Source organism: Lissotriton vulgaris, chromosome 8, assembly GCF_964263255.1.
Source record: "Lissotriton vulgaris chromosome 8, aLisVul1.2, whole genome shotgun sequence".
In the NCBI taxonomy this organism is placed as follows: Eukaryota; Metazoa; Chordata; class Amphibia; order Caudata; family Salamandridae; genus Lissotriton; species Lissotriton vulgaris.
The window spans coordinates 247,840,015-247,859,634 of NC_141696.1; the positions used below are offsets into that span (position 1 = coordinate 247,840,015).

General features: G+C 41.3%; 1 protein-coding gene across 1 annotated transcript in view; it reads left to right on the forward strand.

The window, feature by feature from the left end:
- The window catches only part of CYYR1 (cysteine and tyrosine rich 1), a 247,565-nt gene that overhangs the window by 36,646 nt on the left and 191,299 nt on the right, over nucleotides 1-19,620 (forward strand). The window contains exon 2 of the mRNA XM_086933261.1: nucleotides 7,452-7,554. Within this exon, the coding sequence (XP_086789387.1) occupies nucleotides 7,452-7,554 (103 nt within the window). The remainder of the gene's footprint in view (nucleotides 1-7,451; nucleotides 7,555-19,620) is intronic.

The window sequence follows — 19,620 nt, forward strand, 5'->3', positions numbered from 1 at the left end:
CGCTGGACACGGGGCCCTCAGCTACTCCTATTGCTCTGTGGAGGGAGGGGGTGGGGTGGAGAAGGGGAAATACAGCCGCCCGCGGCTCTTTATACGGGCACCGCTGCCTCCGCAATTCCCCCTCCGGCGGACCCTGCAGGCCCAAGCTCGAGGCGTGCGCCACTCCAGCCCACGACGTCCCCGGGACTCCGGGGCAGTCTGTAAGTGCTCAGCGCGACCTCCGGTTTCAGCTGCGAGGCTCGGGGGTCAGGAAAAATCAAAGGTTGATGGGGCCGGCGGACGGACTCATCCGAGCCAAGGGTCTATGCGGCCATCTTTATCAGGCGCGTAGTGGTCTTGAAATAATTGAATAAAAAATGGAGAATTAGATATTTCAGAGAGCCCCTAGCTGTCCTTGTTTTTTAGGTCGAGCGTAGCGAAGTACCTTTTGTTGGCGGTTTCGGGGGAATCTGAGACAGCGTTCGGGGCCGCGCCTCTGCTGTCTCAGATTCCTCCTCGTGGGCGCGCACGGCGCCGTGCCCATATTCCCGTGCGCACACAGCCAGCCCCCTCACCACACAGACTGAAACACACGCGCGCACACCCATCTCCTGTCTCCACTGCAAGCCTGCTGGTTACTTTCACTTTCCATCCCCCCACCAGTCATCGGGCTCTTTTTACAAACGCACGCATGCATACATACACACACACACACGCGCGCACACACAGGCACACGCGCACACACAGACACACACACACACAGGCACAAACGCGCACAAACACACACACGCACAAACACACACACACAGGCACACTCGCACACACGCGCGCGCGCACACATCCCCCCTATCACACCCCACTCACCGGGTTCTTTTCGTGTGTCCCTCTCTCCCTCGGCAGGCAGCGGGTCATTCTCAGCAGCAGACGGGGCTCTCCACGAGCACGGGAGCCCCGCTAGCTGACACGCAAATCTTCCGGCTGACGGGCACAGGATCTCTTCAGCACAGGAGCGCGGGGTAGGCTCCCGTCTGCTTCCTGTCTTTTTGCGGCCCCGCCCCCGTCCCAACACAGGTTGCCTGGCTTCCTGTTCAAGCCGGGCTGCGGCAGTGAGTTTTTATTATTTCATGCGACTAATTGTAGTGTTTTTATATAGTTTTTATATAGCGCGGACTTTACCCAAAGGCGTCAGAGAGCTTCACAATAGGAACAGTAAAGATACATGAGGAGAAAATTACAAGTGCGCAAAATACAAAAGCAAATGTATAACAGCTGTGAGCCCGTGCCTGAAACGGTATGAAAACAGCAGTAGGCCTGAATTATTTATTGGCAAAGCCAACATACCTTTGTGGATGGATTATTATTGCACTGTGTTAAAACCAATGACCGACTCACTTGCCATTCATTTAATCTACAGTGCATCGCATCCCATAAACCCACTGCTTCAAAATCAGACTGCCATATGGGAATCATATTTTCCTTGCTGCATCATTATTTTCCATTCATGTTCAGAAGCAAGAGGTCAGCCACCTTGGATCAGAATAGAAACAATAGGCTAAGCACAATACTATTCCAAGACAGCCAGACATGCTATGTATATTTTTGTACCTATTTTTATTGTACGCACTTGTCTGCCAAAATTATATGCTACATTGATCTTTATCTGCTTTTAATATTTTAATTTATCCTGCATATTTTTCTTGAGAATATGAGGGTGTTTTTGTGGGCTCGTAAGTGGATGAATGCAAGAATAAGTCAGTTGATGGATGGATCAGTGCAAGCTTGAGTGGCAGAGCGCACGTGTGATTGGGTATGGAGACCTAAAATTCACCAGTGACCGAAGTGGCACTTGCAACTATGAGCCAGACGTTTTCACATTGCAGATGCTTCGTAGCGTTGTAGATGCTGTCACAGAAAGTTTCTGTCCCATCCTTATAACCAAGCTGCAGGCAGTTTGTGGGTAATCAAGCAGTTCCCTTCAGTGAATGGTTATGCGTGCTTCTGATCTTTTGCTATTTTCAATCAGACTGGTCCAGCAATGTTCTTTGTCACAAGTGTCAGCAGAAAGGCAAAGTGTGGGTGAAAGGCGGGCGTGAGAGTCCTCTCCCATAAGCAATCCAAAGCAAAATCACAAGCCCAAGGGAAACTGCCCGCTTTAACACCTTTTAATATACACACGCCCACGCGCACGCTCTTTCTCTCTTCCCCCTCTCTCGCGCACACACACAGGCACTTACGCACACATGCATTCTCTCTTTCTTTGGTGTGTAGTGCCGAAGTACCATTTATTCCTGCTAGGCACGGTAAGCCATTCATGGGTGCTTTTATTAGGATACAAGGACCCTTTGCTCCCTGCCAGGCCTCTAGCACTTGTGGCGTGGTGGGGGTAGTTACAGTAAGACCTTCACTGGTGCTTTTAGCTTCACTGTGGTATGATACAAGGACCCCTTTGCTCCCTTTCAGGCCTCAAGCACTGGTGGCCTAGTGGTGGCAGTGTGCAGTGCCGAAGCACTTTTGCCTTCTGCTATGCACGGTAAGGCATTCATTGGTGCTCAATGCTTTCAATAGGGCCATGGCTTGACAGCAGGCAGGCCTTTGCTCCCTATCAAGTCTCCAGCAGTGGTGGTGCATCATTCATTACAGCTGCTCAGGGCTGGTGCCTGTTAATGATTCTCCTGCAGCTGCTAGTCAGCAGTGGGTGCGTTTGTGAAAGGCTAGGGTGGTGTGTGTGCGTTCCCTCACACCTTTTCCTGCTCTACTCCATGCTCCCGCTTGTCCCTCGTGTGTATATTAGAGGTCCGAAAAACACAGCATTACCTAAAACACAAAAATATTGCATGAGAACCGGTGCCGCGGGGCGCCTTTCCTCTCATTGATAGGATATACCCGCTCTCCCTACAACTCTCTCTTTTTCACGCACACAAGCTCTCTCCCTCTCACACACGCATGCACTCACACATGCATACTCTCTCTCCCTCTCCCCCTCACACACACATGCACGCACTATCTTTCTCACACACACACAGGCACACATGCACGCTCTCTCGCATTCACACACACACACGCATACTCACACATGCAGGCTCTGCTCTCTTTCTCTCCCCCTCACACACACATGCACGCTATCTCTCTCTCTCTCTCTCTCACACACACACACAAGCACGCACACATGCACATTCTCTTTCTCACACACACACAACCAAACACACACGCACAACCACACACACGCACAACCACACACACAAACCACACACACACACAAAACCACACACACACACAACCACAACCACACACACAACCACACCCAACCGCACATCCACAGACACCCACAACTGCACCCACAACCGCACATACACACAACCACACACACACACACAACCACACACGCACACCACCACACACGCACACCCACACAAACATCCACACACACCCACACACAACCACACACACACACCCACACACCCACCCACACACCCCCACCCACACACCCCCCACACACACACACTCACACACACAACCCCACCCCACACACACAACCACACACACACACAACCCCACACACACAACCACACACCAGGATAGCAAAACATAGCATAGCAAAACAAAACATAGTATAGCATAACAAAACACAACAAAACATAGCATAACAAAAAAAACAAAGCATAGCATAACAAAACATAGCATAACATAGCATAACAAAACAAAACCTAGCATAACATAGCATAGCATAACAAAACACAACAAAACATAGCATAACATAACAAAACAAAGCATAACATAACATAACAAAACATAGCATAGCAAAACAAAACATAGCATAGCTTAACAAACCACAGCATAGCAAAACAAAACATATCATAGCATAGCAAAACATATCATAGCAAAACATAGCATAGCATACCAAACACAACAAAACATAACATAACAAAACATAGCAGAACAAAACATAACATAACAAAAAATAGCATAGCAGAATAACACACACAACACACACACACAACACACACAACCACACACAACCATCTATCTATCTGTCTATCTATCTATCGCCCTCACTCTATCTGTCACTCTATCTATCACTCTCTCTATCGCCCTCAATCTCTCTATCGCCCTCACTCTATCTATCGCCCTCACTCTATCTATCGATCGCCCTCAATCTATCTATCGATCGCCCTCAATCTATCTATCGATCGCCCTCAATCTATCTATCGCCCTCCCTCTATCTATCTATCTCATAGCCCTCCCTCTATCTATCTATCACCCTCACTCTATTGCATCACCACAGCATCACTCAGCACCACCACAGCATCACTCAGGGGCACCACAACATCACTATGCGCTACCACAGCATCACTGAACGCCACGGCATCACTCGGCGCCAACACAACATCACTCAGCGCCACAACAGCATCACTCAGCGCCACCACAGCATCAATCCGTGCAACCATTCAACAACTGGTTCAAATATGTTCTCTCAATGTTTCAAGCTTTATTACAAATGTCACAAAAATATGGTAATATTTCACTTCTGTTCTTGGATTTTCGTCACAATAAAATACACTGAACATAATCTTCACAAAAGATATTTACAAAAGTTTAAGCTATTGCCATTATAAATTACAATAACTGTTATTTAAGTATTCATTATTAAAACAAATTAAAAGCCATTGTTATTTGTAATAGCAATACATCTAAGTCACGTAAATACAACACATATTGCATACAAATGCTATAGGTGTAACATGTGCGAAAGTTATAGCTATTGGCATTGTAAATGACAAAGCTATTAATTTCGCTATTTTCAAAACCAACACATACATACAAAAATTGTCATTTACAATACCAATAGCTCAAACTTTCCTAATGCGAGAGCTATTGCATTACAAATGCTTGTTTGTGTCTGATATTTAGAAGTGTTTAATTCTTGTTCATTAGACAGGGTTTTTTGTGTGATCAACTTTCCTCAACAGTCAGCCATTTCCTATCTGAATGGTCACAAGCTTTCATCGTACTGGTCAGGCAAAGAGCTGTTGCTTGGAATAGTTCTTAGGGGAGCACCATGTGTTTTTTCAGTAGCCCAGTAACGAGAGCATATCCACAGTCATAAGATGCTCCACACCTTTGTTAAGGCTGAGATTCTTAACTAGATTTTATCTTACCAATCCTTAGAATCCGTGGTCGACTGAATCTTTGTCTGCTAAGAAGTGTAAAGGGAAGATCACTAATTTCATACTTATGACTATTTTCCAACGACCAAATCCATCCCAATCCAAAACACCACTGACTACGAAGTAAAATGTAAAAGATTTATTACAAAGCCAAAAATAACTGAACATACAAGCACCTCAGCAAGTAGTTCAGAAAATAAACCGGCACTAATACAAACATGATCCTACGCAAGAGGCTCAGACGACTCAAGATAAAAATCAGCGTTAATTCCAAAAGTATCAGACCTACAATCACAGTCCCAGCTTGAAGCCTCGACTGCATTTGCTCAAGGAAATAAAGGTTAGTCTGTCCCTATACTATTTCTAAGGTGACATCCCTACTTGGCATTCCCTCCCAGGCAAGAGAAAAAGGTGTCAGCAGTGATGACTTCCAAAGAGGTACACTCGCTTTCTGTAGGTAAGTAGCCTAAAATACAGAGCTCGTTCTAAGTTGCTCCTTCTTACACCCCCTATCCTGCCTATCCTGCTCCAAGTCTACATTCTGCTCTCTGTCTCTAAATCTACTCTAAAGACTGCTCTCCACCCTCGGGGTGCTGTCCATAATGCAAAATCCCCAAAACATTAAACACGTCCAAAGCACACCCCTTCAGGCAGGTACAGCGTCTTGGATTTTTCCAGCAAGAATCCATCTTCATCCAAAAACCGTTTCTGTGCCCTTGGGTCCCAGGTACCTTCTCCACCAAATGTTTCATCTCTGCATTCCAATATACTCCCTTCGTTCTCACTCCTATCAACCTAACTCCTAAACAATGGATTATTCTACCTAACAAGCTTCTTGTCCTTGCACCTGCAACAGAAACGTACGAGAAACAACCTTGCATACACTCTCTAAATTACAATCTGAAATTCAACTGCGAACAGGAGCCTTTTTCCAAGGGAAAATACACATTTCAGGTCTACATGTTAGCTAAGCTAAGAAAATACAGTTAGGCCTCTGCTGGCATTTTCATGTCTCAGGCCTGTACACGTTTAAATGCATTTCTAATACTACAACATAAGCATTACATTAATCATTCCAAAGCATTACATTTCATTATTTCTAAGGCATTATTCTTCTCCTGTTAGAGCATCACATGTTTTCATTAATAAGCAACTTACACGTGCAACATCTAATACGGCACGTTTATTACTAATGCAACATTTTAAACACAAAGCAATAATTCCTGCATTACTTAAGGAATATTCTCGATTAAAGTACTACATTAGTCTCCAAATAATATGAGCACGTTGCTACATATTGCAACACTCTCGGCCTAGTACTACATTTCTAATAATCGCACATTAACATGGTCCTCTGAATATGCGGGTGCTGACTACTGGGGATTATAATGCACCCATACAATTTTCAGAGTAACATGGCGCTCTATCACCTTAAACAACCATATTTAGATTCTGCTTATGGAAAGTAAGTTTGTAATTCGGTGTATCTTTACGTGAAAAATTGCTAATTAGATTGTGGTTTTATTCTGCTTCTTAAAGGGAATTTTAAGCATTGTTTGATAGGAAAACCTGTGCACATTTTATTCCCTAAATATGTCAGTAACATCTGTCTAAAAAGTAGTTATGTCATTCAAATGTGATCAATTTCTTTTAAATAAAAGTTAATTTACCAAGTTTTGATCATTGCAACAACAACTGGAGAAAGAGGTGTTTTATATATTTGTTTTATTTAGGATTTAATTTTTAGTCATTATTACAAAATTCTCCCATGCCCTTTTTAAAAAAGCTAGATGGTGGGTGAGTCTTTTATAATGCAACATTAGCCAATACACATTTTCCATGAAAGAAGCGACAAGTTATACGCGTGGGCAGCTAATTTCATATTAATGAAATTCGTAGTTTCAAGCTGTGTTGCTTCATAAATGTACATTTGAATTGAGAATAAGTTAATTAATAAAGTGTCGCATATGATGTGCCTGCTCTCTCATGCATGGCCACGCAAGGTCTGCACAGCACGCCAATGTGAATGAGTAGAGTCCAAGGCAATACTAATCGACGGTGCAGTCCTGTAGACCTCGAAAGAATTCTGATTGGATGGAGCATTTGAGCGCAATTGTGAACCTTTGCGTGCGGACCAAAGTTGTAAGAAAATGAACTGCGCAATAAAGATTACTTTGTGGTAAATTAAAATTATTCATGTATGTGCAATAAATCTTTTCAGTACAAGGAGAAGTGTTTAATGAAGACAGAATGCTACCCAGGTGCTACTGCGTCCTGAACTGTGGTTTTATTTTGTTCCTTCTGTAGAAGATTGCCTTGCTCATTGTGGACATGATTGCAGCTCCTACTGCTGTGATGGTACACCGCCATATTGCTGCTCCTACTATGCCTACATCGGGAATGTGCTATCGTGAGTAGTTTTATTATGATTATTTCAATAAATTGTTTTGAGAAATTAGAGCAAAGACGATATGTGTGCATGTATATATGTATACGTAGGTATGTATATATATATATGTGTGTATATATATATATATATATATATATATATATATATATATATATACACACAAAGAAGCAGGCTCCGATACCGTGGATAATGACACCAAGAATGTATTGCGCTAAAAAACCCTGATGCATTTCGACTTAAAATATGTGTGTTTTCTGTATATTTATTATTTTAAGATATGTTTTATTCACCCAACCTCAATGCTGGTGTATGGCTATGTTTAATAAGTGGAACCATGTGAATGGTTCTATCTATTAATTGTATCCAGCGGATCCTTCTGTCTCTGTTCCTCAAGCAGCCCTCTTCTGATCCATGGTCTAATGAATGATGAAGAATCTGCTAAGAGCTGCTAAGCATGAAAAGTGTGAATGGTCAACCGTAGTAAGGTGGGCCTACTTTACTGCGGTCAACCACGGAACACTTGGTAAACTTCTCATGTGTATGCACAGTTGGTCAATGTGTGCTTCAACAAACTGCTGTATGCATATAGGGCCTAGATTCTAGGCACGAGAGAGCCTATCAACAGAATGGGGACTCTCATGAGGCAATTTGATATGGTATAATGGACTCCTTTCCCTGTCTCCCATGAGCACACTATGCATGCTGCTGCACAATGCACATACACTATGGAACCCATATATGACCACTTGCACTGTTAGTACACTTGTTTGTATTTCTGGTTTGATTAAAAAAAAATGGGGGGGGCGTGTTTAATTTAGATGTTTTAAAATGCATGCTTCATTTATTATTTATACACTATTGATCCTGCTGTGTGGCATACTAAGTAATTTTAAGCAAATATAATAATTGTCCTATGTTTCTTAAAACACGTTATGGTTAATTCTTAAATGTTCAAGAGTAGAATGTTTTACACTTGTCACTCGTCACTCTTGTGTCCATCACCCCACATTTCTTCTTTCCCCAAGGGCATTCGTTTTGAAGATAGTCCTTCTGCTTTTGTTTCTGACACTGACTGTGTCACACAAACTCCTTGAAGCCATTTCTCTATCACACCAAATTGTGTGATTTGTTCACCTGTTACTCAAGTTTCCGGTATAAATATTTCTGATAGCCATATACCATTGGCTGGTACACTTTGCATCATAGGCGGTGTGGCAAGGGTGCCAAAGTCCCTAGGAAAAGCAAGGAACAAGCATCCCCTCTCTGCTGGTTGCTTATTAAAATACAGTGATAATTGCAGTTCCAAAGGCCCCTAAGGCCTTTGTACCCTTGGCTTCTGCACCTACTGCTCAATTGATAGCTAACCTCCTGCACACCATGGTCTATGCTCTTCCCTACTAATCTTCTTTCATATTTGTAAAGCACCCCTATGGGTATCCAGGTGACGGGGGTCCGTCGGGAGATTAATTGAGCTATCCCAGAGTTCCATAATGTTGAGCTGAGGTCCGTAATTGAACCGTGAACCCCGCACTCTGGATTCAGCTGCTCTGACTGCTGTGCCACACCTCTTCCCTTCCACACCTTTATTTTGAAGCCACCAAACAGCGCAGCTAACTGATATGCAAAGACTTCTTGGGGTCAATCCGAAAGCTTCCCTTTGAATGCATTCTGTCCATTGCTTACCATAGGAATTGTGTTTTGTACCTCACAGTTTCTTGCTTTCTATTTGCTGGCTTTAATTGTTTTAGGCTGTCAAGTATTTTCTTTGTCCCTCACGTGGGGCATAGCCAGTTTATGGCATTGTTTCCCCAGTTCTTGCTTTCTGTAAACAGGCCTTTAAATTTTATTCTGATTTTGTTACATTTGCTGTTCATCAAAGCCGGAGGTAAACTGTCAAGCTCTGTCTTCCGAGGGAGCTTGGTGTTTACTTTTCTTTCTCTGACTTCAAAGAGAGAATGTTTATGTGACAATCATGCTAGGTACTGGGGGTGTGCTCGAGGAAAGTTGTACGATGATTTTTTTTCTAGTACACAAGATTTAAATTTAGGTCACTACTCCATTGTACTTCCCTCTACCCCACTCTATGCCCCTCTACTCTACCACACAATATGCCACTCCACTCTACCACACTATACTCCCCACTATGCCCCTTCACTCTACGACACTCCACTCTTTGAAACTCTTCTCCACTCTACAGTACTCTACTCCACTTTATGCCAGGGCACTCTATGACCCTCCTGTCTATGACACTCTATGCCACTCTACACCACTCTGTTCCACGCTTCTCCACTTTAATCCCCTTTACTCCAGGAAGCTCTCTGCCCCTATACTCTACTCCACGCCACAATCCTTTATGCCACAAATGTTTAGCCACACTGAACAGCAGGCACACTGTTGTACAAATGGCTAGAATTCTCCATAAGCGAGGCCAGTTGGCAATTCTTGTTGGCTATGCTGCTTCACTTCCCCCTCTTCTTTCAGTCTTTTGGATGTTTATATCTCTTCTCATACACTAATTGTCTTGTATCTGTCCCTCATTGGGCCTGTCCTCCCTCAGGCATCTGTCACTCTTCTGTAACTGAATGCAGGTTGGAGAAGCACTGTGTGTGTCTTGATTAAAGAGGAAGGCTCCAGTCCTGGAAACGATGTGACCCATACCTGTCTTTGCAACCAGTAGAACAAAGTGCACTGTGATTGAGGGAGGCCTGACAGGTCTTGAAGAGTGAAGTGGGGTTGCTCCTCTCAGCTGCTCTCAGCTCGCTGCCTAGCTAAGACTTCATTCACATCTTGCTGCACATACCTAGGCACTAACAGCAAACCCGCTGTAGAAGTTGAATAAAGGGCAGTCTGTGGAAGATTCGGGCTTTTCAGAGGTTAGTGCAGTCCCTAGGGCCAAAACTTAATGCAGGGCCCTCTAGAAGCCCCTTTCACTTTGGCTTGGTATAACAAGCAGCACCCTTTTCTAGCCTTTAAATGTACTTCAGGGAAAGAGAAAATAGGGCACCCGCCTCCATCTAGTGGCAACACAAGTGGACTCATTAGTACTGAAGACGGCCGGCAGGCTAACAATTAAAATCTATAAATAAATGTTGCTAAATGAGAGTGGAGCCTTGGAAATGGAAAGCAGGGGGACTGCTGCATGATGCCCTCTCTGACCTCTCCTCAGCAGCCTCCTTCTGACAGCTCGCACAATTGATCGGAGGAGACACCTGCAGAACATGTGTTACAGGCACATTGCTGATGTGTTGGTGATGGTACAATTAATGCTAATTTAGGCAGAAACATTCCTGTAGTAATCTGCTGGACACACCCCTTAATGGACGTCAGCTGTTTAAAGCCTCAGAATATTAGCTGGAAAACTACTATTTACAGTGGTCTCCAGCTTGTTTTCCCTGCCACCGTGTATTGTATTGTATTGTAATTGCATTTATATAGCGCTTACTACCCCTGATGAGGCGTTGAAGCGCTTTTTCGGCGGGTAGCACGCTACTCCGGGACCCACATAGGATTAGTGTTGAATTAGTATAGTGAAACATGCAAGTACATTGTAAGTGGTGGATAGGTTAGTCAGTTATTTGGATTTGGAATGATAGCAGAAGGATAGAGGAGGACAAAGGTTTGTATTTATTTATCGCTCGCTTGTTGACCAATGCTATTCATGGAGCCTATAAAGGATTAGTGGTGAATTAATACGGTGAAATATGAGGTAATTTTAGTGGTGGATATTAGTCTGTTACTTGGAGTGAGAAGGATAGCGGATGGATAAAAGGGGAAGAAATATTTGCATTCATATAGCACTTGTTACCCCTGATGGGTGTTGAAGCACTTTTTTGGCGAGTAGCACGCCACTCCGTAACCCATAAAGGATTGGTGTTAAAAATTAGTATAGTATAAATATGAAGTAATTTGAGTAGTAGATATGTTATTCAGTTATTTGGGCAGTATATTAGTATAGTTGAATATGGAATATGGAATTTGAGAAGTGAACATGTTAGTCTGTTAATTTTGATAGAAAAAGGATAGTGGAGGGAGACCTTGTGATGTGAGCCGATATCGCATGTCACAGGTTGGCACCGTGTGAGTTGGCAGGTATGCTTCATTATGTGTCTGCGTGTCATTTGCATGGCTGCTTGAGGGCCTCGGGCCCTAGACCTTACAATTCCTATCTTCACTAGTTTACGTTGTGTATGCTCACAGTAAACATTTTAGTATTGGATGTATATTTCTAACATGAGGATTTGGAACGCACAAAAAATAGTGTGTGCGAAGCCCACTGAAGCTTTGATGTAGGGTGAACGTGGTACTGAAATTTTACAGCTCGCTGGGTCTTTTTTCTTTTTCATAAAATGCGTTAGTATTGATTTCAGTATACCTAACCTTTAAGCAGGATGTTGCAAAGATTTGCCAAATTGTTGTGGTAAATTGCCAACACCGCGTTTAAAACAAGAACTCCGGGTTAAGTGATCCATGCTCTAGGTTTTAGAGCACATCTTGTCTAAATAGGTTTGTGTCGTAGTTAAATTGCCTTTACTGCAAGCTAAATTTCCATCAAATGAGGTCCCAACCCCCAAATGCTCGCTCTAACTGCTAAACTCATCACTAGCCCCCAATTAGAAGCCATTTCCCCACAGTGGCATTGCTGCAAGTATGTCTTCTCTCCCTATCCAATTTTTACAGCCCTTACTAACCTCTTTTCTCTTGCCTTTCCAAATCTACTTTTGAAACGATTGTTTTTCGAAATCTCAAAATGTTATGACTGCCCTATTACCGCCATATCATCATATGCAGGTCACCATTAAGCAAACAAGACTCTTTAGAACGCATAAAAAAATTGATGTTGGCAGATTTTTGTTCCTCTGGATTAAAAAAAAAATGCTCGAAGAATAAGGGTTTCTAAAAATGGTTAAGTGTTTTTCCATAGGAAATCCATTAAGTGAAACTCAGGCTGAAAGGACGTGCTTTTCCTTTTTTCATTTTAAGAAGTGTTTTGTTTTGTAGTGAGTCCTAATTGAAAAATGTCAAGATGCCTTTTAAGAGGAAAGGTAAGAGAATCGGTCGTACTGACCCTACCAGGCAAGCAGAGCAAAGCCATTTTAGGACTGACATAAAGCGCCGTTCTACTGCACCACAGAGAATCCCTCCAAACAGGACACTTTCCATGTTTTTCTTATCTTCAGATAGTAAGAAACTTCTATAGTATTGGTTCTAATATGTTAGCAGTGAAATACGAAGTCAAAATACAATATGGGAAACAAGTAATTAGTTTGGTGGGGGGTGGGGGGTGGGGGATGGGTAGGTCCAATCCAAGGAGCGTGCTTTTCAGACTAGCCCTTGTAGCTATAAAAGCCCTACTGCATAACGTTACAAAATGGAAACAGCATATCGATGCTTTGCTGTCAGAACACAAAAGCAATACACATTGGTTTACAAAGTATACTTGTCTGAATGAAAGCTGGAATCCAGTCCCTGAATATTTTTCGTTAGGGTTTTTAAGCAAATGTTGCAATTCTTACATAGTTTTAGTCCTGCAGGATTTCATATCCTTATTTTGATATTGCTAAATGACCTACTTTATTAAATTGCTTGCCATGTGTTTTTAGGTCTGGCTTTAGCCAAGACCTCTTAATTTGTAATTCTATTTATATAACGCTTACTGTCCCTGGCAAGGTGTTAAAGCGCTTTTCAGCCAGTAGCACGCTACTTCGTTAACCCACAGATTAGTGGTGGATTAGTATAGGGAAATATAAATTGTGAATTTCAGTGGTGGACATGTGAATCTGTTAGTTTGACTGAATAGGATAAAGGAGGGATTGAGGAAGGAAGAGTCTAGAAAGTGTTATTTGGGAATTCATAGTAGTAAAAGGAGGTTTGGGATGAAAGAGTGGTGTTAGAGTACATACTGATAGAGGTATGCAATGAGATATAGATCAGTGCATTGGAGGGATTTGAAGATTTTTTTTCCTACAGTGGGAGCAAAGCAACAAATACATAGATACATCCACAGAGCAAGAGTACATATGTATAAGGAAAAGAGATACAAAGTTCCATATGGGCATGTATGGAGAGACGCCAGAAACTCAGACTCTTATGTGCTGCTGTACACAAAACAAATTTATGTGTGTATATTTATATAAATATATAGATGCATTTTATATATTTTTTATTTTTTATAGTTTCCCAATATTTCAGTAGTGAAGCACTAATATATACAGTTGTTATGATCATGTTTACATATTGTGATAAGTAAAATAAAACAGAGACCCATAGCATCTAATCAATTAACAAATGAAAACTAGGCAGTTGCTCACACACACACACATATATATATATATATATATATCCTGTGCACCGTCTGTCTCCCAGCTCGCACGCTCGCGCAAGCACAGCAAGCAGACTCCGGACACGGACCTTGAGGTATATACAGCTTTATTCACGCAGAAAGAGTCACCAACGTTTCGGCTCTAACGGAGCCTTGATCACATGACAGCGTACATTTGACTGGGTACACCTTTTATAGTGAAAGCAAGTGATTAACGTAAAACACCTGTGCAAACTTGCTAATAAACATGGAAGACATACTACATTTTACACTCGGCAACATGTTTTCTTAAGGTTTCTAAATAGATGTAAAATACAATAAGATATCTTTAGGATTTCTTGATAAATGTAAAATACAGTTAGATTCAAATCTCATAAGAATGATATTCAACAGATTAAATAACAGAATTAATTGATAAAGTATTGAGGTAAAATACACAAATCTATTACACTGACCCGTTTTAAAACCATGGTTACAGGATATAAACTGATAAAAACCCCGATCATTATATTTGCAAACTTGTAACAAAGATCAACAGTTTTGTTTTCCAATTCAGGAATCCCAGTATAAAATACATATAAAGTGCTACGTGCTAACTTAGCACTTTAGTTGCTCACACACACACACATATATATATATATATATATATATATACATATATATATATATATATATATATATATATATATATATATATATATATGTATACAGTTTTTCTAATCATAAGTAATACATACATTTGTTAAGCAGACCTAAAGAATATCTATATATTCTGAAACTATAGTGTGTATATGTATATATTTATATATTTGTGCAAAGAAAAGCACGTATTTAAATCCATACATAAAATCAAATTATACATGTTTACATAGGCATATGCTGTACATTTGTATTTGATTACTGTGGTCAAGTAGGAAAGAGCCAACTCTTGAGTAGTCTCCTGAAGATAAAACAGTTAACCGTGGAGTTTGACTACAATTATATGTATAATATGCTTACTTCAAATGGGCTTTCAGTCGGCTCTTCTCATCCATTGGTCTGTTTAGGTGTCATTCCCATTTTCCCCACTACTTCTGCAAACAGCATCTCACTTCAGCCATTGGCTAACTTCACTGTGAGTAACATGCATTCTGCTCTTTCACGTGGAGCACATACACACAGAAAGAAGTCCTGTCAAGTGCCTGGGACTTCTATAGCAAAGAGCATTTTCTGAGACCAACAACTAGTTTTGCTAATTAATTTAGATCTATGAGGACACAGCAGCTTCCCCAACAATGACTTCAGACCTATTAGCACTGCCAATACTAGTTTCTATCTATTAGGTGGGGATTAAGAAATCTATTTTAGAATTGCTTTTTCAAAACGCTGTTATATGTGTAAAGTGTTTAATTTCCTGATTCACCTGAAGTCTGGCATTATCTGCGTTGGCAGTTTGATTTTGTTAATGAATGTGTTTTGCTCTTTCATCATTAATTGTTGGAAAACTAGCAAAATTATTTAAAGGTGATGCATTACATTTAGATAGATTTTCAATATCACTCTTTCGTATGCAAAGCCATAGTGATTTTCTCCTAACTCCAGTATATTTTAGTTTTACTCAAGTTCTTTTATCCACTGAATATTGTTCTTTCAATTTTCTCATCAAATAATATCAATTCAAATATCGCTTAGTCAAATTAACATCCAGCAAATCACAAATTCTGCTTCTGAACATTTCTCAAGTTTCCCTCTCCTCCCATTTGGATGAAGCATATTCAGAATGTTCGTTTCTGGGGAACCATGGTATAAAGAAGTACATCACTTCCTTTAGCTAGATTATATTGTTCAATATTTATTGAATGTGTTTTTAGGTACAAAGGAATCCTTGTTGATGGTTTCCTAAACTCCACCTCCCAGCAGATCTTTACAAAGCGATTTTTGAGTAAATCAGGCAAAGGCTGATATAGGCTGTGCGCAATGGCCAAATCCCACGCAATGGGCACTCCGAAATCCCAGAGGTTTGTCCGACCCTGAGCAGTCCCAAAGCCTTTGCCTGATTTACTCTTTGGCAACAAAGTGCTGCGCTTTTTACAAATGATTCTAATTTCATAACCTGTTGCATGATTCATGAAAACTACAGGATTTTTGTGGACTGAAATTTCTGAGGATGTATATACTCACATACCTGCTCTTTGCCATTTGTTTGGCTTTGCATCTAAACTCTGAAGGAGCAGGCAGGTAAATTCTTCCATCAGTTGAGCTCCCTTACCTTTTGCATATTATGCCAATTGGATTTATTACATTCTACTTTGGATCATTCGATTCCTGAGTCTTCCATACTGTGGATTCCATACATTGGTTATATTTACGGTTGGATCAATCATATGATTAGATGTTTCAATGAATTAATTTGGATGCTTCCATAATCGTTGTCCTGTCCTGATGATGACCATTTAATTATATTATGGTCAAAATGCCGATGACACATACATGTGGCCCCAATTGAAGAGGACCCATTTTTGCTTTGTGCTGTTTTTTTTCTTGTTCTGAACTTCCCATTGCATATTATTATTTCCTCAGCCACTTTGTGATTACACTTAGTATTGTTAATTTTGTTTGTGTACTGTGTTGAGCGCCAATGTTTTTGTATGTCTTTAGATCTAAATATTTATCTACTAATACATTTTCTACGAATTAAACTTATACATGGGCTTTTTGTAATTTGCTTTTGTATTTAGTATATGAATACCTTTTTCTTTTCCTGATTCTTTCTTTTTGAATAGTATGAATATTCTTTTTTGATTTATGTTCTGTGTATATAAGTGTCAAACTTGAACCTTTGTTAGGATTCTATTATTGTTTGCCCCTGGTTCAGGTCTCAGGGCTGCCCCTGTTGTTGATAACTACAGTAATTTATACAACAATATGCAGTAAACAAAGATTACATGATGTCATCAATGATGTAATTTGAGATATCATCAGTGATGTAATAAATTGTCATTGAACATGTCAGTAGTGATGTCGTATGTGAGATCATAAGCAGTGCATTGTGGAGGTGGAAGATTTAGTTCGCACTGCTAACTATAGCTAATGAATTTCTGTTTGTTTAGTTCAACATGTTAATGTTGTTACTTAGATATTCACCTTACTAACCTTAATATTGTTGTTCAGAAATATGTTTTCTCTAATTGAGCTTCTTAGAACCAATGTTTGGTGACGATGTAAGTACTCTCGTAAGGGGCACTCACACCTTTTTTTAACCAAGCTAGAGCTACCTAAACCATTAAAACTTGACCTAAGTAGGACTGCTCCAGACCTTTTTTTACTTTATCTCACTCTCCTGTGCACTACCCAGCCCCACACCCTCACGCACCTTACGGCTTCTTCAAAAAGATCCCCGATAAAGAGCCCTGTTTACGGGAGCCCGTCAGGCATTGCAGCGCCGGCCTGACGAGGGGCAAACGCCCTACGATGAAGCATGACATCCCCTAGGGTGGGTGAGGGCATCATGAAGAAAGACCTGCCTGTCCCACACGCCGAACCAGGAACTGCACACTCCCTTCAGACTTAGCTTCCTTGGGAGCCTGTGTGCAGGATCTCTTAACTCGGCTCCCTGTGCCTCTTTTGTTAAAAGCTTATGTGACAAAGTCATGCTTTTAATAAGTCAACTAAATCCTTACTATGCTAAAACTGAGAATAGTGTGGTGATAAAAGGTTTGGTTAACTTAGAAATATAAGGATGATTTTGTTGCATTCTGAGATTGCCCCATAAGACTATGAATACTCTAAGACGCCTACTAGTAAATGTTGAGGATTTAAAATGATTAAATCACAGGAGACTTAAATCAGCCCAGAAGGAACTGCAAAACACTAAAGGTTACCCTCAAGTGATTTCATTGGGTAATTAAGCATGGGTTTTTGTGTGTGTGATCAGTAATAGAACTTGCTTTGTCTTTTCTCACACACAAGACATTGTCCTTCCATGCTTATGCTTTTGTAGCAATATGAATAAGGGCTGCAGTTCAGGGACAAAATTGATCAGTCTCTGAGCAATGTGAAAGTGGTGGTTGGTTTGTGTGTCGTGTGTGGTTGATGCTCTCAAAGCTAATGTGGGATATTTTGACTTCAGCAGGTGTGCATTCAACGGATCCACATTCTGGTTTAAGTTTGCTGCTTTAGAAGAACATGCTGTTTAGTACTTTGGCACTTTTGACTATGATATAAAATTTGCTTGTCACTGATGTCCTCCAAGCACCCCTGAAAATGTCGGACTTGGTGCAACCTGAGTCTGTTGTTACTAACTACTACAGTGTAGGTTTAGTTCCAAGTACACCGCTGATGAAGCCCAGGCGACTTTCTGCATACATAGCGAGCTGTTTGCATTGCTGACCATTGCCCAAAGATTAATTTCATCCAAGAATATTGTGGACACTCAGCTGTCTCAAAGGGTGGTGCATGCGCAGATCTGAAATTGTCAGCTGGTTCTGAACTTTACCAGTGTACTTTCCTCTTTATTACAGTGGGTGAAACTAAACCCTAGTCTAATCAGTAAAGCACTGCATTTTTAAAAACCATGTTAGTCATTTTCTGGTTATGTGTGTTGCAATGCGGCAGGGTTATTGACAGACCTAAACCTCCGCTCTTCCTATTTGGGCGTGGGTGGCGTTGGTCTCTGTCTTTCATGTGATGTATTTGATTGGTTCACATGCCAGCACATTGTGCATTAGTAACAGACAATAATTAAGTATTAGATCACTTGTTTTAATGGACCTGAAAGGCAGAACCATGTGGTGTCTGAAGATATTCCCAGTCAGTTAATCGTTTCATAAACCTGTCCCTTTTGTGCAATACACCTAGTTCAAAAAGCTCACCGCAGACACTGAAGCCAGGAGCTGACTGCGTTGATCAGTAGCTATTCATTAATTAAACAATAACACAAGATGTGCTTAGCAATTATGGAGGATGACTGCACACTTTAAATGTGTGTTGGCTGCATGCCTTTGGACTCCTGAAGAGCCATGCCAGAAAGCTCAGCTTGGAGTGGGTGCATTGTTACCTGCTAGATGGGAAAATTGCATTTAGTCAGCTGTGCAAATGACATTTTTGTTCTTTTTGGGGATGAAATTAATGTTTCGAGAACATTATCGGGTATCCACATCACTAATGTAGTTTGCTTATTTGTTTTAATAATACCAGTTAGCTCAGCGCTCTTTAAAACAGACCTGAGAATGTGTAATTTTAAAAAGGAGAGTCTATTTCGTAAATTGCAAGAGAAAACTGAACAGTGGGGACAGTAGCCACTGGAAAGAGGGACCTCCATCGCGTAAAGGGTCATTTTCACTTCATGCCTGAATCTGTTGAAGGCTTTCACACATCGGAGGCAGGACAATCATGGGAGTCACCTGGCATCGAGGTGGCGTGAGGTCACAGTGGGGTATGGTCTTGGTTCTAAAGCACGGTTCAGTCTCTGTGACCTTGAACGTCCAGCTCTCAGAGTCCTGGTGGTGTATCCAGCTCACCTGCACCCTGATGACCTCATGCCTTGATTGACGTCTTTCAATGGATGTTGTTCGACCACTTACAGTTGACCTTACCCGAAGCGGCTTGGATGGTTGTCCTCATAGAGGTGCATCAGCTGGTTCTATTGGCTCAGGAGACTTGACGTCATATCCTTTAGTACTCGGAGGACTCAATCAGTTGTCGGAGATGCCCATGCAGATTCTATGTGTGTAGATGTTCTTAATCTGATGCAACTTTGATACTAAACG